The sequence below is a fragment of the Nesoenas mayeri genome (genome assembly GCF_963082525.1).
Source record: "Nesoenas mayeri genome assembly, chromosome: 2".
In the NCBI taxonomy this organism is placed as follows: Eukaryota; Metazoa; Chordata; class Aves; order Columbiformes; family Columbidae; genus Nesoenas; species Nesoenas mayeri.
Genome location: NC_137543.1, coordinates 90,219,437 through 90,243,635, shown reverse-complemented (window position 1 = coordinate 90,243,635; position 24,199 = coordinate 90,219,437). Strand labels below are relative to the sequence as shown.

At 41.2% G+C, this 24,199-nt stretch overlaps 1 protein-coding gene across 7 annotated transcripts in view; it reads left to right on the top strand.

The window, feature by feature from the left end:
- Positions 1-18,819: 18,819 nt before the first annotated feature.
- Positions 18,820-24,199, top strand: part of LOC308038175 (enoyl-CoA delta isomerase 2-like) — a 35,493-nt gene continuing 30,113 nt past the window's right edge. For 2 of the 7 annotated variants that reach the window (XM_080340482.1, XM_080340485.1), the window contains exon 1: positions 18,848-18,919. Coding sequence is in view for 1 of the 7 variants with exons in the window: in XM_080340483.1 (XP_080196609.1) it covers positions 18,858-18,919 (62 nt within the window). In the remaining 6 variants the exon portion in view is untranslated. Of the gene's footprint in view, positions 18,920-18,956; positions 19,050-19,886; positions 19,937-24,199 lie in introns of those variants that run through there. The other 5 variants (XM_080340483.1, XM_080340488.1, XM_080340486.1 and 2 more) reach the window with 5 other exon arrangements.

Genomic DNA, 24,199 nt, shown 5'->3' with positions numbered 1-24,199 from the left:
TCCCAACACTTCTAAGCAACCACAAAACTAAAAATTGACCTTTCTTGAAGCACAGCTTGCATAATATTTTGTACTTTTAACGTGGTTTTCTTGAGAGAATTTTTCATGCTCTGAAACCTAGGTTTATTATGCCACATCAATCTGTTAAAATTTCAGCTATTTAGGCCTGCAAACTGCATTGAATGTGTCTGTAATAAACTCCTGAAGCAAATTCATCACATCTACCTTACACCATGCAATTCTATCAAAGAGTTAAGGAACTAGCATTATGTCGCAAGCACAGCTGTAAATCTCTCTCAGCCTGGACATGCAAAACATTTAAGGTCTGCGTCTAAGAGTTTGCATCTTCCATCATTTAATAATTTGTTCTCAAGACCAAGTCTGCTAGTTTTTCTGAGATGCTCATAGTAACCACTTTAAGACACCACTTTCTTTTACTTCATGTCAAAAAGAAACAGCTAGATAATTTGAGTTCATTTTTAAGTGATCCTGTGAACAGCAAAGGATACTTGTGCATCATCTTACAAGGATAACTTTTCTTTATTTGTTTGACATTGAGAATAGAGTACCTCACACCTCTACTACCTTGCAATACTCCACATATTTCAACTGAGGATTCACAAGGGGAAAGAGACTAATGAAGCGACCGTTTTCTACCTCACTCCATCAGTACTGGCCATACCAGGACACTGCAGGAGACAGAAGACTGCTGCCTTTTCTCAGCCACTATCAAGTCCCTTAGAGCAATAAAAATCCAATGAATCACCAGTGGTGCCAGGTCTATCTACAGGAATCATCAGAGTTTTATTGTATACAAAATGGCTTTCCCATATGAGCAGATTTTCTGAGTTGGTCACTGAAATCAACACTGAGTGCAGCTAAGTCAGTGCTGTTCCTGCACCTACTGGTACTGCAATTATTTCCATAATACTAGCAAGTAATTGATGCTGTTTACAATAATACTGAATGCATGTTTGAAGGATACATGCTGAAGGTATGGAAGTAGCAATGAAGGAGGATCTAGTGCATGCCATTCTAAATGAGAACATGCAACATAAAATTCACACAACTTCAGAAGATCCAGGTGTCCACCTAGTGTTACTCTAAAGCATTAATTTGTGGGATACTCTCCTAAGAGCTCCTCAGAGCTTCAATCATATTGCAAATCCACGTGTTACCTGCACACCTGAATTAGACCTAAATAAAACAGATTCAATAAAGTGCTGCACTCCTCAGTGAAAAAGTGTTCAAATATAATGGTGTCAAAAGAGCAAGGCAGCTATAATTCCAGCTAGGAATAAATTTCTAGGAAGTGACAAACATTTAATATGCAACAACGATACAGAGGCAGAATGTTTCTTTTGTCAAACAACAAACAAATGCTTCAAGGCACACAGGAATCACAAAGGATTAATTACTTCACTGATACTGTCTACTTGAAGTGGGCGCTTCAACCAATCAGCAGTGCTTATGATGACATCTACCAAGAAAAATTTAGTCTTTCAGACTTATTCGTTTTCACAAATGATACATTTACTGAAGCATTTTTTGCATACCCACGAGATGGTACTAATAAAAGGAACTGGATGCTACAAGTATAATTACTAAGAGTCAGAGATTCAAGGCAGAGGGAGCCAGACAAGCTGAACTACCCATGATATCTGTTTGTCTTCAATGTATACACAATATCTTTGTCAGCTAGCCATCTGGTTTCTTACACACATTGAAATAGAAGATTTTTATTCATTGTTATTTCAAAGCCCTTTTGAAAGTCCTCCCTTAATCCAGGTGGTAAATAATACTTCTAAGACTTCAGGGGTTTTAAAAACATTTAGTTTTATAAGAGGACTAGGTATCACAGAATTGCTGACCGCCAGAGCACTTGTATACAGACATTTGGATGATCACAATACAATTGAATAATTAATTTGAACTCTTGCAAATGCCAGAGGCCTCAGATTCAGAGAGACCCAGAGGATGTTGCGATCTTGCTTAAAATGCTCAAGAGCAACTGGATGGACCCAGAAAGCAGTGAACAGGTGGCTGTCAGCCTGTGAAACTAGTCCTGCTGTATGTTTCTTAGGAGCAAAGATGATATAGCTTCCAGATCTGCCTTGAAAAAGAAAAAAAAAGTGCAATTCTTCTAGAATTTTACATGGTTTTGGATCTCATCTGAAAGAAAAGGGTACAGAGCTCTGAAGAAATAATGTCATAGTCAAACAAGACAGGGGGTTTTGGCCCATGTTAAATGTTGCCCTGATGTCTTATTTTTGCTCTGAGGACTGCCCTCCTCCCTGTGTAGCGGCTCATTTTCTATAGATCATGATTAAAAGAACAGAATGAAGCAACTTCAGGAAAAGCAGAAGCAAAGAATGCAAGTCGTGCTAAAACCAGCCCCAGGCCAGATTGGTATTATTGCTGGCATAAGTCTGAGCCAAAGAACAAACACTGCTAATAGTAATTTGCAGAGTTTGTGGAAAGTGCCTGGTCATTGGCAAAGGAAAATGGTGCAAAAATTGATGTGGTAATCCATACATGCTGGGGCATAGCAATAAAATGTGCTGACAGGTACAACAGAGACAAAAGTGCTTAAGAACAGAGCTGCAGATCACAATATGATAGACTAATACTTTTTTGCATAGCTTCATCAATAAACTGCATTTTATCAAATGCTTGACCAAAAGGACAGTTAGAATTATATTATAAGCATAAGCATGACAAAGATATCTGTAATAGTATCAGCTCCTCTGCTTTATACTAGCCAAAGATCACTGTGAGGAAGTCTAACTCCTGCATCAGCTCCTCTGTGGAGAAGGGAGGGACTGCTGTTATTTTGTTCTCAACAGGTACAAAAAAAATCAGTCATTTCTTAAGACACAAATGCCCCTATACTTCAACCAGGGGAGCAGAGCAGTGAAATCCTACACAACACACCAGAAAAGAAGGGAGCAGGGGGTAAAGCAAACCAAAGTTTAATAAGAGCATATGCTCCCTCAGAATCAATACGTGTAAACCAGCCACTCGACTTTGCAGGATTCCTGTTCACAATTTGCATCAGCACTGCTAGGGAAAAAATGAAAACACTGTAGTTTTTGTGAACAGGTGAATTTATCGGCAGACTTCTCATTGCTTGAGCAAGTCTGGAGTTTTCCCAACGCTATTTCAGTATTTGCAGGAATTCACATGTCATTTCTATGTCACTAAAAGTGCAGAAACTGAAATAAGCAAAAGGCATTGGTAATTCTTCTGCTCCAGAAAGCTGCAATTTCACTCCAGACAGCTCCTGCTGTGCACAAGCTACCTGCACGAGCTTGTGTTCTATGCAAAAGTAAAGCTGGATTTGGGAGACCCCTGCAGTATTGGTATCAGTTCCAGACAACTAACTGGATGGCTTGCAGCAAACGACCTAGAACGTAGAGCTTTATTAGCTATAAAATTACACTGTTCAAAAGTTGAACAGTGAAGTAAAGGCTACTAAAGATCATTTTGAAGTGGATTGGTGGGGGGAGAATTAGTAGGTTTTCTCAAGTTTCCACCTGATTCCTTCTAATTGACTTACAGTACATCTAGCAGCCTTCCTGCAAGAAGATACTGTATTTCTAAAACAATGGATATGCATTATATTTCCTAGATTGTGTTAAGAATCTTCAATTACTAAAGAAGCACAGCTTAAGCATTACAATGTGTGTTTGCCAGTAGGTGAGTGGGTAATGTCATTAAAAATATACATCAATATTGCAATGTTCCAGGTTAGCAAAGGCTACTAAACCCTGCACATAGAGATATATTTTCAGAAAGCATCATCAGAATTTATGCTTCAGATGTTACCAATAGCTAACGTTTCTGATCTTACTTCGTTTACTGATTGGGGTTGCAGTCAGCCCTGCATTTTCTGTTCTTTTCAGCTTGCAATGTGAAAGCTGTTCTACAGGAAAGCAAGCATAGACAGTGCTCTGATTTCTCCACACTCACTTTAACAATTTGACAGATTATGAATCATTTGATTAGTGTTGGTGTGTTTTGGTGCTGGTTTTTTTTTGGTTTTGTTTTTGTTTTGTTTTTAATACTGTATTTTATTATCTGTGCTCTCCAATACAAAGGATACTGTCTTTACATCTTTCTTGTCCTCATTTTGCAATGCTTTACCACCAGGAGGAGCTGCAAGGTGCCTCATAACAAGGTAGAAAACTCCCGGAAAATTCATCTTTGAACATACATGTGGCAAACATTTGCTCTAGACACAGCCACCACTCGAAACAAGTATTTCAGCCCACTACTTACAACAACATTTCTAATCAGATACTTAGCATGGCTGAAAATCAAAGGCTACATTAGTCACTTGTCTCCTAAAATTATCCAGCACAACTTCTATTATTTTAAAAACACTTTTGAGGTTCCTGATAAAAAGAATTAGCTATTATTTGTAGCTGGACTTCTCCCAAATGTAGGATGAATGGAACCAAGTGTTAGCACTGGGATTCATGCACAGTCACATGTGTTTGTGCATGCAAAGGTCTCTTCTGTACATGAAGTTTTTTCAAGAGAAAAAGTGTACCACAAGCTGAGCCCTATACTAAACTGGCTACGATGTGTCCAGAGAAGCAGGGAAACTGGATTAGCATTTATTACATTTTAATGTCTCCCCAAAATTTAGTGTATACATCATTTTTTAATCCCAGAGGATGAATTAGTCAATAATTTTGGCTGAAACCTATGGAATTTTATGTTATTTCCTTCTCCATTTTACAGCAGATTTAGTATTTAGTCATAGAGATGTAAACCAACAATAGCATACTGCAAACATAGTATTCAAAGTGATGGTCATAACAAATATTTTACAAGCCAAGCATACTTTGAAATTTTTTAACTTTTTTCCTAACTAGATTAATGACACATTCAGGAAGCAGATAAGAATGATCGAATTATCACATTTTTTCACCAATTAACAGGAGATGAGTATATAAATTAAATAATACCATTATATCTTTCTTCTTTTCATTCTATTTCCTGTTTCAGCATCTAGCTTTCTCTCTCCTGAACCTGACACTTCAGTCATTTGCTGATAAAGTACCAACCTTTCCTTCTCGTGCTGTTTCTCACAGTGCATGAGCAGTAGAAATCCGTTAATTCTTCAAGTCTGTTCATCCTTTTGCTTCTCTACTGCAATGCTGCTGTCTACCAGCATGGCAACCAGTGCTAGTGACTGGTATGATCTGGACACCTATTTGCTAGGAATCAGAAGTGAGCTTGGTCCAGTTCCATCAAAATTTACTTTGCAAAAGAAACCCCTATTTCCAAATTTAGCATGTTGTTTAAATGCATCATCTCAGGACATTCAGTCATTAATGAAGTTTCATTTTAACTGTAGGAACTTTCCAATTTTGCTTTCAGTGATAAAATGAAATGGATAATTTGGAGTACTGAAATGTTTTACTAGTAGCTTTCATCACTTATGCTGAGGGTCTCTAGGCCCTCATATGAATTGGAACTATATCTAAAAAAGCTGCTCTCATGAATTTAACTGCATACACCATACAGTCTTCCAATAAAGCAGCACTCCATTTTCTTTGTCTGTTGTCAGAACAAACCCAAAATCTACAACAGATATATTTAGGGTCTCCAAAGATAAATCTGTTGCAATCTTCTGAGAAGCATACTATGGCTCTGTACCTTCTAAATACATAACAGTCCAATGCTAAGAAAAATAGCTGGAAAGCATTCTCCACACATGAGTAAATGCATGTTTTAGAGCTGGACGATAAAAGAGCATCCATTGTATATCGGAGGAAGAACACCATTATCCACTCCCTTGGCCACACACTTCCAAGAAGATGTAGCAAAATTCTACTTACTTATTACAACACCACTAAGTTCTTTGTCAGGCATGGCTTTCCCCTTGAAGAATGAGGCAACACTGATGGCTCACAGTGTTTACAGCATGAGCGGGATGCATAGATTTCACACTTATGTGCAGGAAGGTGGCATCGTGTTTTTCAGCAAAATTTACCTAGCTGTTTGAAAAATAGTCTTACTTATTGGAACAAAACAGGTGACATTAAGACTTGACAGGATCTCAAGAGGTAATTTCACGTAACATTTTGCCACTTTTAAAGCTGCTCTCCCAGTCATTTGCTGGCCATCTTCTGCTACCAAGTAAGCCATGAAGAAGTCCACGAACCAGAGACTGGAAGATGCTGCTTCCTTCTACTCCCAGCTATGCCAAATTCAACTCATGCATCTCGGGAAGGAAGGAAAACCTACAGGAAGAAAATAGAGAAATTACGTAAGAGAAAGCGAAGGGAGACTAGATTTTAAGTATGAAGATTTTAACACTTTGACCAAGTATGGTAAGTTTTTACTTGAACTGACTCTCAAGTTACAGGATTCTTTAAAAGGGGGAGGAGTGACTTCTCCTAAGAAAGTACTAGTATCATTCTAACGACTAATACATACCTTTATACGAGCCACTTATCAACCCAATTCAAAAAATAGATAGTTTTACAACAAAAGAAAGCAAGCAGTCTGATTAGTTACAAAAAATAGCTCATCAGTTCAGAGTAATGTAGCCCTAGTATCAAAGTATCTAGTTAGCACGTATACTCAACCTCACAAAGTAACATATGATGTAGAGAATTTTTGATCCAAGTCACACAGATGTGGAACAAAGATGCATAGGGTCAGTTGTTTTAACTGCTGTTCAGCACAAATCCAATGTTACCATGGAACTCTCTATTATAACTCAAATTTTGACCCTGAGTAGAAATAAACAATTTAGCATCTCTATTCAAAATAACTATTTTCTTCCTCACATGCATATCATTTAACACTTATCTGGACTGAACTGATCTGCTTTTTTTATCACCCAGTCACTCAATATCATGACATCCTTCTGCACATCTTTGCCGTTGGCACACATCATTCCTACTGTGACGATCTCCATCAGGAGTTAGCAGGTCAGTGGATGAGGAAAGATCAGTGCACGTTATTTATCTTGACCACAGTAAGGCTTTTGACACTTCCTCCTCTAATATCCTCATACACAAACTGACTAAGGAGACAGTGAAATAGATTGAAAACTGCCTGAAGTGCTGGGTTTAAACAGTTGTGATCAGCTGCATGAAGCCCACCTGGAGCCCAGTCACTAGTGGTGTATCCCTAAGAGTGATACCAAGACTAGTACTGTTTAACCTGGATGACAGGACTGAGTGCAACCTCAGCAAGTTTGCAGATAATACAAAACTGTGAGGAATGATCAATACACCAGAGAGTTATCCTGCCAGTCAGAAGGACCTGGACAGGCTGGGGCAACAGGCAGACAGGAATCTTATGAAGTTTGAAAAGGTTTTGCACCTGGGACAATGCACCAAAATGGTGTGGACACTAAATGGCTTTGCAGAAAAGGACTTGGGGGTCCTTGTGGACAATAAGTTGTCCATGAGCTATGTATGTGCCCTTGTGGCAAAGATAGCCAACAGCAACCTGGGCTGATTTAGAAAAGTGCTGCCAGTAGGTTGAGGGAGATGATTCTTCCCCTGGGTTCAACACAGATGAGACACACCTGGAGTTTTGTGCACAATTCTGGACTCTCCAGTAGAAGAGAGACACAAACACACCAGAGAATGTCCACCATCCAAGATTAATAAGAGATCAGGACAATGGACACAGAAGGACAGGCTGGAAGATTATGGGAAAGAAAAGCCTTAGGGGGATCTTATCAAGGCAGGTAAATACCTGATGGAGGACGTAAAGATGATGGAGCCAGTGCTCCTAGGTGACAAGACAAGTGGCAATGGACACAAATTGAAATAAAGGAAATCTCATTTAAATATTAGAAAAAGCTTTTTTACTATGATGGTGGTCAAACACTGATACAGGTTTCCCTGAGAGGTTAAGGAGTCTCCATGCTTTGAGATATTAGACATGGTCCTGAGCAACCTACTCTAAATTTACCCTGCTTTGACCAGGTCACTTGTACTAGATGATCTCCAGAAGTCCCTTCCAAAATTAACAGTTCTATGACTCTTTGGAAAAAAAAATGCCAAAAGAATATGTATTTCTCTGTATCCTTACAAATTTTGTTCTCTTTTACTTTAATGTTTTCTAACAATCTTACATAATTAATAGATACTAAGACCATATTCAAAATTAAACTTGCCTTAGAGCAAAAAGACAATGCAAAGAAGGATTACAAAGGAAAATTTTTATGTACTAGGGTAGCTTCTAAGAACACCATCAACACCAAAAAAACATCACCAGCTCACATTTAAAGAGAGGTGACCAGCCTCTGACACCTGAACTTTGCAAGCAGCTTAAGTGCAGCTGCTGACATGGACCTGCATCACACTCCTGTCAACAGGATTGTGGTGGCCTGGAGTCTGCCAGCACATCTCAGACCTGAGCTGTGGGGGAAGTGAATTATCAGGAGCCGGTCTCCAAATTACATTGGATCCCAGCTAAATGTCCCACCCCATTTACTTCCAACTCAGTTGTGATTTCCTGCTAAAATTTCTTCTTTCCCTAGCTTGCTGATAACCTGTCTTCTAGATTTAGTTATATGAAGATTCTGATACATTACTATATTCATGGGAAGATCAGTTATCCCTGTACTAGAAGATGATTCCTGTACTTTTGCATAAATATATAGGCAATATAGATATTAATATAAACAATGAGAGAAGATTATTATAAAACAGCACTTAAATGTATACCGAGGCTGCTATGCTGCCAGCACACATGTATTTTATTTTGTTCAGCTGAACAGTCCCACTGAGATCAGCAAAAATAGAAAACATGCTACAGTTCCATACCTTACAGAACTGATGATTTAGGAAAATTAATCAATTGGAAATTATGAGCTATATAGCACAATTACAATCAAAAGGAAAGACTGGTGTCTTCCAACCAAAAAGGCTTAACCAAGATCTAGTAGCAATTTTTTGTCTTTTTAAATGAATATAGAAATACTTACCTGGAAGAAAAACAAGTAACAGTTGTCTTCCCTTGAGCTTGCAACCCAGGCCAAGTCTGCACCGCCTATTACCGCCTGACAACTTGTTGCCATGGCCTCCAGCCAGCCCAGCTGTGGCTAATTTAATTTGTCACAGGTGCAGCAGTAATCAGCCAGCAGGAGCTGGGGCCGCAGCCACAGGCATCCTGCAGAAACCAGGTACCTGCTGCAACAGGGAACTGGTGGGAGTCAAAGCTGAGAGGACAGCGCAAAACACATGGGCAGCTCTCTTAAGATAAAAAGTTGCCCGAATGTCTTTCCCACCTGCCCTATGTTAATTTTATTGCCATTAAAATCAATGTAAGAGAACAGCCTGTACATGATTTCAGTGTTGTAGAAACTGCAGAATGCCAGTAAAGCAATACTGAAGTAAATATTAAGCTCTTTTGTAAGAGCTATAGGCTTGAGCCTAAGCCTCTCAAGGCCTGGATGGGTGTTGCCATCTGTAGGTAATGTGCAAAGAGATTGGCAACACCTGCATTTCCTGCTTCACCCCTTTCCCACAATTTCTTTCATCCCTATGTTAAAATAAGAATAAGGTCTATAAAGGTGCCTTGTGAAATTAAGATAGGTACATACCTCTGAGGAAATCCTATGGACACCATCCGTCACTGGAGGGTGATTCTGTCCACAACCCTGGGCCAGCTCTAGAGAGCAATGAGGCTGAAACCATTCCCCTGCACTCAGCATTTCATGCCGGTGAGCTTAAGGCTGCCCCCTAAACAGCAGATGAATTTTAAGGTCATCCTTCTGAGGTCATTTTCTGCTGTACAAGTACATGGGAAATTGAAAGTTCTGCAACAGTAGGAGGCTCTGCAATCCTTTTGAGGTATAGGTTTATTATATAAAATGAAAGCAAGTTATATGTCACTTGAATGCTGAATCTATCAGCAGGTACACAGACTTACATGCTATTGTGACTGCATTTATAGAAGCTTTTCCACTGAAAATGTTTTAGAAGATTGGGGCTTTGAATTTATTTTGTTGGGTTTTTCCATCTGGTTAAAAATTTATGACAGTTCATGCATATCTACCACCACTTCCTCAGAACCATTGTTTTACCAGTCTTTCCTAGTTTCATCAACAGTATGCCTCAGAATGGATCCAGTTCTCAATGTAAAACAAATTGAGGCTACAAAAACTATAAAATATATGTATTTTAATACTCTGGTTTGTACCTGACAAATATGAAGTACCTGACATGCTGAGACCATTGCCCTCTCCTTTGACCAGTGTTCTCACTCCTATGTCTTGTCGTGGTCATATCTGTATGTTGTCTCTTGATTTACAGTGTTACAAGACACTGTAAACCTTAATCCTTTTGACGTGGAATGTCTTCTGGTCTTGTGTCTGTACAAAACCTTTCACTGTGGGAAGCAAGCCTGTGCCTCGTGCTACCACAAGACAAGTGTTAAACAATGAAGAAACAAAATTTGGGCTTAACAACCCTCCAGAAGATCCGAATGCTCCGCATAGTCCCCTTGAGAAATTCAAAGCTGTTCGGTGATAAACACAAACTAAACCATGCATTTATATTCACCATAAGGGACGACTGAAGCATGCACCTGAATAAATCAAGGAGTAATTAAAAATCACCTGCATCCTAAGAACTCAAAAAAAGTATGAATGCTGTCATCTGAAAATGCCAGCTGGAATGCCAGTCCTCATTAAAAACATTAAAAAAACCCACAAACCTTAACCAGAAATTCACTACCATTCAAGACTATTGCTAATTAATAAACACCAAATTGGCTGGATTCCAGTAAGCTAAACGGCAGTAGATGAGCTCTAACCATTCTGACAAACATGATCTCAAGGAAGGTGAATATCCTGGTGATATCCTGGTCTAGACAAAACCAGAAAGAGATTAAGGGTTGTGGAGGTGCAATGTAGATATCAACGAATAATCATCAGAGCACAGTATGAAACCTGTTTACTGAAGTGACATTATTTCATAGTTTACTTAAGAATTTGGGGTTTTTCAGTGTAAACTAACTGCTGGAATGTATTATCCAAGCCTTATGTAGGGAAAGGTGAGAAACTACAGGAAAGCATTGTAACAGGTCTAGATGAGTCCATTGGATTTGGGCAGACAAAAGGGGACAGTGGCAAACTTCCTAGTTCCACTAGGGAAGTTTTGAGGTGAATTTTGCCTTTACTGGAATTTACAGAATTGCCCTAGATGAAGGAAATCAGATCAGAAGTCCTCTCTTAGCAAAAGGATATGTTAAGTACGTGCTGAAGTATTTTGGGAACATGCAGACAAAAACCCATGTTGAATCACTTAGCAGTCTAATTGAGACCATCCTGAAAAAAGCTCTGCCCTTGAGAAGTAAACCAGTCCTGCACAATAGACAGTCTGCAAAACAAATTACACACTGAGCAGCCAAAAGACAGCACGTACATCCTAAATTCAGATGCTCACTGGATTATTACCAAATAGTTTAATGGCCAAATTGGGGTTGCCAAAGTGCTGGAGTTGTAGGAGGTGCAGTTCAACACTGGTAAACCCAACTCTGCTTTAACTGCTCTAAGTTTATGCTACCCTGAATTCAGCAGCTTGGTGGGAGTCATTAGATAGTTGGTACCTTTTCTGCTAATGTTCATGTTAATAAAGCCAGTCACAGTTAGACTGTGGCCACCATATGGAAAGTGAGATATACTAAGCTAGTATAGGAACTAAGTCTGACTAGACATAGGGATAAAGTCCAAATACAAATGTTTTGGCAATCGTGCCATCTTGAATAGTGACTATGCCCTGAGCTGCATCAACTCCACTGTTTTTGTGGTGAGAGTAATTCGAAATGGGAAATGGGTCAGCTGATGGGTTTTCTTGAGTGGGTTATTTCTTAACTTGATTAGTTCTCTGATCTGATTCACTGTCCACACCAATACTAGTGTTGGCACAGCACAACGGGCTATGCAAGGGTGAGCACAAACAAGCAGACAGACTACTTATTTTACAATAATATCTTACAATACATCATGGCCCAGAGAATCCCACACATGAAAAAAAGTGTTTACTTCAACATTTTTTTGGCAGAAGGTGAAGTTCACGATGCAGTCTTTTTCTTACTGAGACCATTAATAGTTTCACCTCCTTCTATCAGCCAAAAAAAAATGTGCAGGGATTTAACATCTTCCCCTCCCCTCTGTCAACTTTGATTTTAACAGGCTAATAGATGCACATTACTATCGCTTTATAACTCACTTCCTAGAGAATCAAGCTAACAGCCCCATTTATACCTACATACAGAGATAATTTCTGTGATATGAGAATAAAACATTTTAGCCATACAAACAGCCCAAGACAACAAGACAGAAAGTGAAACAAATCCCTCAGAGGCCGTAATGTTGCTGCTTTAATGTCATAAGCTGATGTAACAGAGCCCTGCTGCTGAAAGAAGCAATCCACCTGCCTGGCAGGCTCCCTCACACCTCCTTCCTTGGCACCCCCATGAGAGTGCATTCAGTTGTCTGATGAAAAGGAGCAGGGGTTGATCTGGGTAACAATTAACCTTTATTCGTTTACTGACTTGGTTTTGCCTGGTTAATTGTAACTCAGATTAATTCCCTGAACTGGTTCAATGCTTGGCTATGAAAACAGCTGTGTCAGCAGGAAAAAAGGCATGGAAGTGAAACAGAAGGGACCAAGGAAAATAGAAAGACTACTCCTCTCAATAGCAGTGTTTGCTTACGCTGGCTTAAAGTTTAAACTGTGAAATGATGGTCCAAACCTTTTTTTTTTTTAAATTATTTTTTTAAGTGAAAATACAAAAAGCAGGAGTGCCAGTTCTTTGGCAAAAGAGTCTGATGAGCCCATAGACAACATCTGCATCATTTAATGGTTCAGGAAACTGAAAAGGATTCCAGTTCAGGAAGATTCCAATTCCTTTAATTAACATCAATTCTGTTGTTCTTTGATTCATATGTGAAACAAGACTCCTGTAACCACATCTCCTGATTGAACTCCTGTCAATAATGTTTCTTTCCCAGGTGCTCTTAGTGTGAAAAAACGATGCAACTCAACAAACCACTTCAGATACCTTCAAACAGTACTTTCTCATTTACTTAATTTCACAGATTATTTTTAAGTGGCTATCTGGCCAGTCCTGGCAAAGAGGATATGATATGTAACCTTTCACAAATAGCAGTTACATTTCAGAACAGCAGGATGAGAATGTAAGTATTCCATAGATTGTTAGTAAGGGTTGTAAATATACAACGTATTTTAAAACATGGGTCTTTCAAAAGCTAAGTATATAGATTTGCTGTTTACCAGGCAAACTTTTACAAAATCTCTGAGGTTTTTTCGTATGTTATTTCCTCAAAAAATATTATTTGTAATTGCACTTTTGTTTCTATTCTGTTGAATGTCTTAAGAATAATATTCCTATGCAGTTTATATGTTCAGTGAAAACATTGAGCAACCTGCTGAGGAAAGTGTAGCAATTTCTGAACACAAACACACTAGATGACAGAGGGAAGCCTCAAAACAAGATTACCAAATAGTTTATTTAAATATGCAAGAGTTACTTGTAAGAGCAGCTTAGTGCTAGTCATAAGCACAAAAGTTATCATGCCTGCAGAGTATATAGCCTTCTCCTGTTTCCAGCTACTGGAAGCAAATGATGAATGACAGAAGTAAACAGGAATCTGCCCATGTTCTACCTAAGGACAATCATACTAGACCCTGCACAACACTGACCTCTCCTATAGCTCTATTGTAAAGGGATCAAAAAGAGTGGACAGTAAAATACTGGGAGAAAATATGGAGAGACAGTAAAGCACACAGGGAAGGGTCTGAGCAGTAAAAATACAATGTGACAGATAACTTTATGGCACACTTGAGGCAAGTTCTTCTATAGCGGCAAAGTGCCAAAGTAATTACAGCACTTTCCAGACATGAGGCTTGGCCCTTCAAATCCTCATTTCTGTGACTATTTCAGTGATGTAGGCCTGAACTTGCAGTCCATCTTCTGTGATCTTAATAAAAATTATATGTGTTGTCCAACTGAATGCTGAGAGTTTTGGAAAGATTTGTAATTCAGGATAGAGGAGATCATGTTTTTTACTAGAGGATGGTAACCTACGGCTAGATGAGGTAACTTAATTGCATTCACGGTAAAGGAACTGCAATGGTTTGAAGCAGCAAGGATATTTTTGGATGGAACAGATTGTGAGAAGACACAGCTCAAGGCATGTACCACTTGGTCAGTGGAGAACATTAATGAGACCTGAGGACTAAGAACTTGGTATTTTAGATCTGAACTAAGGACAATGCTGCAAAAAGGCAGTTCTTCCAGAATTACTGATTGTCTGAGAATGAACCAGCAATCCAGCCAAGAAAAGTGGAGTAAAGTGCTGTACAATTAGTTAGTTGCTGATTAGAGCTCATGTTTATATTTCTCTGTTGATAAAAATCTCTGTTCAAGTAAATGGGTCCAAGTCTAATTTCTTCTTGGATGTCAGGAACTGAGCATATCTTTCATTCTGAGGTAAGAACATGACCCACATAAACAGGAGTTTCCAAAACCAGGCTTACAAAGACACCAGTGATTAATGCCCCTTGTTAACATTATAGTTTCCTACACTGTAGCAGCAAAGCTATGAAAGCCCCTCTCCCACATGTATGGAATTGTTTGTCATCATCCATGCAAAAAGCATGCCAATATTGTCACACAAGTAAGTCCCACAGGATTTATTGGATTGATTTTCAAGAGGAAGGTGAACAAATCACCAAGATAACTTTCTGTTACATATGTATTAAAGTTCCCTGTGGTGATAATGCAAAATCATCTGCCATGGAAATCAAAATCTGAATAATAAAGTACCTGACACATCTGTTTCCTGGATAAACAATTTATATCAAAGAGAAAACAGCTGCCTTGTCACAGTAAGGGATGACAAATATTCAACTCTTTAATACTGAGTACAGTGACATTAAAGAATGCATATTTCAGAAAATCTATGGGACAAACTGGCAAACACTCAACATTAAAGACTGCAGAAATTATTGCAAAGACACAAGAACTATCATTATAGCAAAAAAAAAAAAAATTATGCTGGTCAGATTGTAGAATATTTTGCAATCTTGAAGGAACTGGAGATGCAGATAATCCAGCGATCACCTTGATGTATCAGAATCAGCTCCCATGATGTCAACACCATTCCTCCCTTCCACTGTGAAGTTACACGAAACACTTTTTGTTCAGACTTTTATCAGCATGTCAAAGAACCTGCAATTATGCTGAAGCACACAGCACATAGATATAGATTACAACAGTCAAACCACTCACTCTGCAAACAAAACATCAGGATCCAGTGGTCTGAAAATTCATTGCTTGATTTTGTATTTCATAATAAGGGCATAATATTTTCTCTAGCATATACATAGCTTATAATTATTATGACAGGATGTATATGGTAAAATGCACACATAGAAAAGGCCAGAACAAAAGTGTGTAATATTAAGCCACATGCAAATCCCATCTTGTGAGGTATGTGACTTTGTTCCCCTAAGATCCCACTTCCATGAGCGAGAATACATTGCAAGGAAGAAATGGTTAAAAGCATGTTAAGAAAATAGGTAATGTCACATACATAAGGAAAAGATAACAACACCAATAGAACAGAAAGATGTTTTTGTGACACACTACTCACAAAATGCTTGTTTAATATTTCAGCTTACCTGAGCAGTCAGATGAATGCTAAGTAGCTAAGTAATTGAAAGGAGGACAAGAGAAGAATAAAGAGAGAAGAAAAAAAGGAAGAAGGACATCTGGAGGTATAGGTTTCTAGAGAGAGACACACACATCAAATTGCGCTCTTGTAGACACAATACATGGATTGTGACATGTATCTTAGAAAGGTGAAGAGAAAAAGAATTCACTGTGCTTGCTATTTCTCTATATCTTCCTTTGGTGAGCACTGCATACTGCTGGTGTCCCTATTTAATTCCTACAGCATACAATCCATCTTTGACTGAATCCAGAGATGCCTCTTTTCTGTCTTCAGGTACAACTGGAAAAAGTTTATTCATTCTCAGAAGTTCCAGTATGACTTTATTAAAAAGACAGGTCTATTTCAACTGATTTACATGCAATAGAAAGAAGTTAAGAAAAATAAGATCTAAGATATTTAATCTCATATATTTAACAGCAAAGTTTTCTGCAGGTAGTATGGGGTGAGAAGGAAGCTCGCAAATAAAGCACAGCTGCTGTGCTCTGTGTTCACCTGCGCAGAGGCAACAGAAAACATAATGCAAGCGACTATTTTGCCTTGGAACTGAAATGGGTGAGCTGGGTCTAATGGGCCACTTTTGTTACTGTTACCTTCAGCTAAGCAAATATATAAAAGGCTTTTGTGTTTTCAAGAGGGTAATAATTTCAAGGCAAAGAGAATTCAGGAGAAGTGCACTCCCCCCTCCCCAAATACTTCTCATGTCGCTTCTAGACAGTAGTACAAAATGTGAAACTGTATTATTTTGAAATAAAAGAAAGAATATAAGAATTTTACACAAGGATAAAAATGCAGCCAGGAAAAACCTTTTGTCTTACCATTAACAATAAAATGCTAGAGAGGACATTGTCATTAGGGACTTGTTTGTCCAACAATAAATCTGAAGCAACTTACCAAATGAGTTCTCTGGGGAGTCCTCTCTAGATTCATCACATTAGTGCTAACAATAGTACTACAGTAAACTTTCAACTGATGCTCATTACATTCCTGCAATTATTTTTCTGGCCTTTTCAGACTACAAGACTAAAACTATTGTGTGCATAAGCTTTCAGTAAAATAAACTATTATTTGACAAAACAAATGCCAGCATTTTAGAGCAGAATTCTTTTCTTTTTTATTCACAGAAAGCCTCATTCCTGTAGCTCAGAGGAAAAAATTAGCCCATAGTTTGGCTTTATGCATTCAAAATACTGTCTCTGTCTAACAAGGTACATACTTTAAAGCCATGAGTTTTGCTTGATCAAGGCCAAGTAAGAGTATAGAACAACAATACCATTTAATATAACACCTTTAGAAGGGTGCTTTCAAAGTCTTTTATAAACATGAATTTCATCTCACAACTCTGTGTAGCAGAGAAAGAAATTGCCACTGAGAGGCTAAAACGCAAATAAATACCTATTTTAAGTAGGTCAGATAGAGATGCAAACCAGTAAAGGTTGTGTCTGAAATTGAGAAATGGTAGGCTTTTGGATCTGTAATCATAAGCAAAATTCAAGATGTATCAAGTTCAAAGAAGAACACTCGTGCTTGAAATTCAAGGCTGTGTTAGAAAAAGTCAGCTACATGTGATTTGACCAGAGTCACACATCACAACCATGGCAAGATGAGAAAAAAAACGTGCCATCCTAATTGCTGGTCTCAAACAGTTATGTACACTTTTGGAAAACAGTAACCAAGAATTTAAGGAAGGAGAACCCCACAGCTCATTAACAGCTTTGAAACATTTATCCTTGAGGGAGAACTCATAATCCTAAATGCATTTACTTCTGGGGAAAGGAAAAACAAACAAACAAGAAATCAAATCAGGACGAAAAGGTGATTTTATTGGGTGCTTTTTGAAAGGAGACTGACAGAGCTGAGTATCCCAGTCATGAAGATCTTCCCAGCACCTGACTGAACACAGAAACATCTTTCCCAAAGCAGATAACATCAGCAAGGAAAAATTAAACATACCCTGAGAAGCGAAAGCTCAAAGTGCAAAAGCTTAGCAATAAACAGCAATAGATGGGACAGACACTAGGATTTATTTCACTTTTGCACGGCACCAGTCCTATTGAGGTACAGACCCAAGGCTATTCAGTAGCCCACCAGGTGATTTGTGTGGATAAACAATGACATGAACATATTTAAGAGCTACCTAGCAGGCAAAAATAGGAAGATAATACAAGTAATGGCCCCCATCAATAACGTGATGTGTGTTACAAGGCACTTTTGAGGGGCTGAGCTGAGTCCATTACTTTTGCTCACTGGCTTCACATCTGATCATTTTCCACAGTCTCCTCTCTGACAGTGCCAGCTGCCCGTCAGGCTTAGAATCATAGAATGTCCTGAGTTGGAAGGGACCCACAAGGATCATGGAGTCCAACTCCTGTCCCTGCACAGGACAAGCCCACAGTTCACACCACGTGTCTGAGGGCGTTGTCCAGTCTCTTCTAGAACACTGTCAGGCTTGGGGCCCTGACGCCTCCCTGGGGAGCCTGTTCCAGTGCTCCACCACCCTCTGGGGATGAACCTTTTCCTCATGTCCAACCTAAACCTCCCCGGCACATCTTCCTGACATTCCCTCGGGTTCTGTCGTTGGTCACCAGAGAGAAGAAATCAGCGCCTGCCCCTCCTCCTCCCCTTGTGAGGAAGCTGTAGCCCCATGAGGTCTCCCCTCAGTCTCCTCTTCTCCAGGCTGAACAAACCCAGTGACTTTAGCCACCCCTCATACGGCTTCCCCTTCAAACCCTTCACCAGCTTCGTGTCACTCTTCTGGACACTCCAGTAGCTTCCACAACAACCTGTTTCATTTCTGACCCCGAAGTGCATTTCCCAGGTTATGGCCCCAGACTGCTGTCACACCTGCACCTGGTCGCTCGTAGAGAGGAGACTCCCCGCCCGGTCCCTCCCGCCAGCGGAGCCCCAACCTGCCGCCTCACGGCCCCCGCCAAGCCCGCCCCGGCCCGGCCGCCGTCACCTCAGCGGCTGCGGGCGAGGCCATGGCGCGCAGCCCGGCCTCCACCACGGGAGGCGGTCGCCATCCCCTCAGCTGAGGGCGCCGTGGCTCCCGCGGGGCGGGGTTTGCCGCCGCCACTTCCTCCTCCTCCCCGCCGTGGTTCCCGGTGTCATGGCGGCTTGCGCCCTGACCTTCGTTCGGAGGTTGTGCTGGCAGCCGTTCTGCCAAGTGAGGTGAGCCCCGACCGCCCGCGCACCGCCCGCGCACCGCCCGCGCACCGCCCGTGTGGCTGGGGGCTCTAGTGCCGTCCCGCCCCGCTGAGACCCTGGTCCGAGAGCCGCTGTCTCCTCGCCGCGCTCCCCGGTGAGTGGCCGGTAGCGGGCGGCCTGGCTCCCTCCCCGGCCCTGCTGCTGCGGGGCTGCCCAGTGGGCCCTCTCATAAAGGCCAGGGGAAGGCTGAGGGCCGGCAGCGGCGGGGCCGGGGCTGTAAGCGCCGTGGGGCGGCGGGAGGCGCGGCGGGAGGCGCGGCCGCTGCCTCAGGCCTGGGCAGCCCCGTCTCCCCCGTGCCGGGGCCCGGCGTGGAGACCAGGCGCCCTCCCACCCGTGCCACTCGATGAACCGGGTTTGATATCTCTATACAGCCTGTATGTAGGCGGTTAATGCGTGGGACGAGACACTGGTTTCATCCTAAGTTGAGGGAAATCACTTTCTGCTTGAGACAGGGACCCTTCCAGCCGTACCGCCCGCATTTTGTGTTTGAACACACTTGTGGGAGTGGGATACCTGCGTTTGTTGCCTTCCTGAAACAGGGCCTGTACCCTTGTATTTCTGTCTCCTGAGGCAAGTGTTTAACCACCAAAAAAGTAGTTAGGGTGGGTGTAAGGGGCCTGAAACTGTACTGAAATATGGAGAAAAATATGTGATTCTATATCACAGAATCACAGAATGTTAGGGATTGGAAGGGACCTCACAAGATCATCTACTCCAATCCCCCTGCCGGAGCAGGAACACCCAGATGAGGCTACACAGGAAGGTGTCCAGGCGGGTTTTGAATGTCTCCACAGAAGGACACTCCACAACCTCCCTATGTTCTTGTTCTTTCCCCCCTCCCAATCAGTCCCACGAAAACAAGCTTAACCATGTGTTCAGCTAATTAGGGCTTCTTGCTGAGACTACTCTGACTTTGGAAATAGTGATGCAATATCTCCCGTGGTCTGTCTTCATTACATATTGATCTTGAGCTGTTTCCAGGTAACGTGTCACTTGCACTAGTGACACTGGGACAGGTGTGCAGCTCTGGTGTTAGCTGGGCTGTGGGAAGCAGAAAGGATGACTTGGCTTGTGAGTGGACTTAGAACTGTAGGATTGACATTGACAAAATGGTTAAGTTGGAAATTCTGCTGAAAAATTGTTTGTGTGTGAATGATAATCATGAAGTGTGTCAATTTGTAGAATTTGCTCTTCCTATCAAAAATATCTTAATTAATACTCAAGTAAAAGTAAGCATTTGGTTTGTTACGTATACTCAGTAAGCAAGATCCTAAGTAGAATAGTGAAACAGGCATCACCATACCAATAGATTAAAGACCTGTGGTGCTCTGATTGTTAACAGCGCACAATTCTGACTGTTATAATGTACGCTTTCATAAGTGAAATACTTTTACCCAAGTATCTCCATTAGGCATGAATGCATTTTTGACCAGAAAACTGTACTCATTTAGGCATTAAGGTATAATGTTTTTCTTCCAAGGCTTTGTGAGAAATTATTTGAAGCATGTACATGAAAATCTTCAGATACAGGGAGAAACAGAGAGAATGCAAGTTGTGTGATCAGCATGACTTCTGCCCTTATTTCAAAAAATAACTCTTTAGGCAGACTTTCTACAGATAAATATTAATTTAATGTAGCTAAGTTGTTACAACAAGAGGAAGGGAAAGCAATTCTAAGTTGGAAAACATGTAGAAGACTGGCCTGCTGGACATCGTTAGGCTAGTGCAGTCAGATGAATTTGAAATGGCAAGATTCGGTATGTGAAATAAGGTAATAGATTAATATGAATAATGAGTTAATGTTTCTAGTATATTATCCAGATATAATACAGATAAATGGTGCAGTTTTTTCCAGTAGTACACCACCAGACAGGTGGGCTTTATTTTCTATATCAACTGTATGCTAGCAGAATTATGTCAAAGGTGCTGGCAGCCTTGCTATGCCAATACATTTTGGAGGCTTTTTTTGCAGTCTAAATTTAAAAAAAGGGGCATATCTTTGGAGCACTGGGAGGTGAAGGCTTATACAAATATAAGGGCAAAATACAAGAATTCCTCTTACTTTGGTGTTTTGCATTTTGTGTTTGTTCGGTTGTTTGGTTTTGGTTTGATTTGTTTTTCCAAGAAGGGCATTCATAATCCTTTCAGACATGGTTCTAGAGGCTAGTCTTAGTTCTACAGGCTGTCTTCCCATGTATCCACTTTTTGTCCTGCCCCATTGCAGTATGTAATTTTTCCAAGTTTGAATTTGTTTGACGAGAAGGGATGCTGACATAAATGCACATTCAGAAGAGTCTTACTGAGGCTGTACCCATTCAACAGTCTTTCCATTCAGCTGTTTGAGATTGGGAGCTTCACTGCTATGGGGATGTATTTGCATTTAAAGCAGGTGAGACCACTGGGAGCAAAAGGTTTGCTGCTGGGAAACCTGTGTCCACACTATCCCTGTTTTGGGGCTTTCCTTCAGGCTGGTTGTAATATGATCCCAGTGACAGGCACATGACTGGGTGCCTGTCAGCAGCTGGGAGACAGCTCCCAGTTTTATGGTATCTAGAAGGGATCTGTATCAGATGTGCCAAGACAACTCTGCAGCACGAACAAGTGAAACGGAGTTGGAAACAACTTTGAGACTTGCTCCAAGAGCATTCTCCTGGTCCAAACTAAGGTAGTAACCTAGTCACACTTTGACTTTGTAGTTGGTAGTTATATCAGCAACTTTAAAGGAGCTCAGATCTTTATCAAAGACCAGTTTTTCTGTAAGCTACTCCTTTGATTCTCAGCAGCTCTGAAGAGACTTTTTCAGAGGAGTGCTATTAAATGCTGGTATTTAAATAAAGTGGATTGAAAAAATGGTTCGTTTTCTCTTATGGTGTTGGCCTGTTTATGTGGCCTTGTTGGTCTTTGTCTGTGCCTGGGATACTTCCTGGTTACAGTAAATCTGTCTTTGCTACAGTATCTACTCTTCAGCTTGGGAGGCAGCAGCAGTCTTAAGGGGTTGAGTTCACTTCCATCCTGGCTCTCGAGCTGTGTCCCAAATCTCTTCTTAGCTTTCCCGCATCATCCTGTGACAAGACATCTGCATGTTTACAGCCCACACACACACAACAGGAGCTCAGGTGCTATTAAATCCCAGCAAAATATGCAACAGTCCTTATTCAGTCTCTGCAGCCTTTTTCTGTTTCTGTCTGGGAATTTATTGAACCAGCTCCCTGAATTGCTTAGCCTTTACTTGGCAGTACAGTTGCATTCTTTGGTTGTTATGTCAAAGGCCCTTTGATACACTTACAGCAAAGCAGGACATCATAATCCTTGCATCTGCTCCTTTCGCTGTCTCTGACTGCAGACCTTATAGCTCTTTTCTGCATTTCCTCCCACAAAGCTAGTCAGATGTAAGCTCCTGGGAGGAGGCCCAAAGCGTTTGACTTTGTCCTGGATCTGTGCACATTATGAAGAAACTCCTCTGTTGAGGGTGGAGGAAGAACTGATCTCTTGCAGCTGAGAGATTATTTCTGGCTTCGTCCAGCAGCTGTGTTCTGGGGCCTCTCCTAGTGAGAAGAGGCTCAGTATTCCAGGTCATTCCCTGAAAGTACTTCTTTATTGCTGTTAACAGTCTGTTGACTGCATCATGGGTTTTTTGTTTGCTTGGTTTTAATATATGAGGAGGATGTAAACACAGCCTTCCACTGCTACAGATATGCAATAAATTTACCTGCATTTGGGAATGATTGCAGATGTCAGCACACCCAGAGTGCACGTAAGCCTTGCCTTGCGGAAAACCTCTTTGAGGCTATTATCATCTGGGAGATGACCAGTAGGTTTGGTGATGAGCCTTCTTCTGTCCTGTTTCTTTTTCCAGGTTTGACCACAAGGAGTTAATTGGCCTCAGAAGGAGTGTTCCTGGATCCCTGTAGTGGGAAATGTCTTGATGTCTTGACCTTTCTGTGAATCCTATTCAGATAGCTGTGGTTGGATACAAACATAAAAATCTAACTAGCTTTGTTCTGATGTTCTCATGTCAACTGAGCAAAAGGGACATTATTGCCTCTTCTCACCCACTTTCCTGCTGCCAGGCCCTATTTCTGTATTGCAGCAGTTGCTTCTTTTTCCTACTGTCCACTGTCACCCCCAGTCCAATCCCCTTTTCCACAGAGGAGGACTGGATTTTCCTATTGTTGCTCTCAAGTAGTATATCAGACTACATTCTTAAGAACTATTTGCTAATACTCCTGAGTCTTCTGTGGGTCCGTACCGAAACCTCTGATGCTGGCAATAGAAGTCCACATACAGGGTTGTGTTTTAGCCACAACACAAAACGCATACCCCCCTAAAGGTGATGAACCCCTTGCCCTGTCAGGCAGAGGGAGAAGACCTGAGACAGCCCCTGCGCTGTTGCTGTTGGGCAGAGGTAGGGGACAGAAAAGAAGACGAGGGTTGGAAGCTAGTTCCAGTTTGGGGCCGTGGGCCTGAGGAGTGGAGGAAAGCAAATGTCACTCCAGTCTTCAAAAAGTTTATGAAGATATAACGAGGTGGATAGATGATGGCAGGGCGGTGGATGTGGTCTACCTTGACTTCAGTAAAGCATTTGACAGTCTCTCACAGCATCCTTACTGCTAAACTGAGGGAGTGTGGTCTGGATGACTGAGTAGTGAGGTGGACTGTGAACTGGCTGAAGGAAAGAAGCCAGAGAGTCGTGGTCAATGGGGCGGGGTCTAGTTGGAGCCCTGTATCTAGTGGAGTGCCTCAGGGATCAGTACGCGGGCCAGTATTATTCAGTACATTCATCAATGATTTGGACGAGGGAATAGAGTGCACTGTCAGCAAGTCTGCTGATGACACCAAGCTGGGAGGAGTGGCTGACACGCCAGAAGGCTGTGCTGCCATCCAGCGAGACCTGGACAGGCTGGAGAGTTGGGCAGGGAAAAATTTAATTAAATATAAAGAAGGAAAGTGTAGAGTCTTGCATCTGGGCAGGAACAACCCCAGGTTCCAGTATAAGTTGGGGAATGACCTATTAGAGAGCAGCATAGGGGAAAGGGACCTGGGGGTCCTGGTGGACAGCAGGATGACCATGAGCCAGCACTGTTCCCTTGTGGCCAAGAAGGCCAATGGTACCTGGGGTGTATTAGAAGGGAGATGGTTAGTAGGTTGAGAGAGGTTCTTCTTCCCCTCTACTCTGCCCTGGTGAGACCACATCCAGAATATTGTGTCCAGTTGTGGGCCCCTCTGTTCAAGAAGAACAGGGAA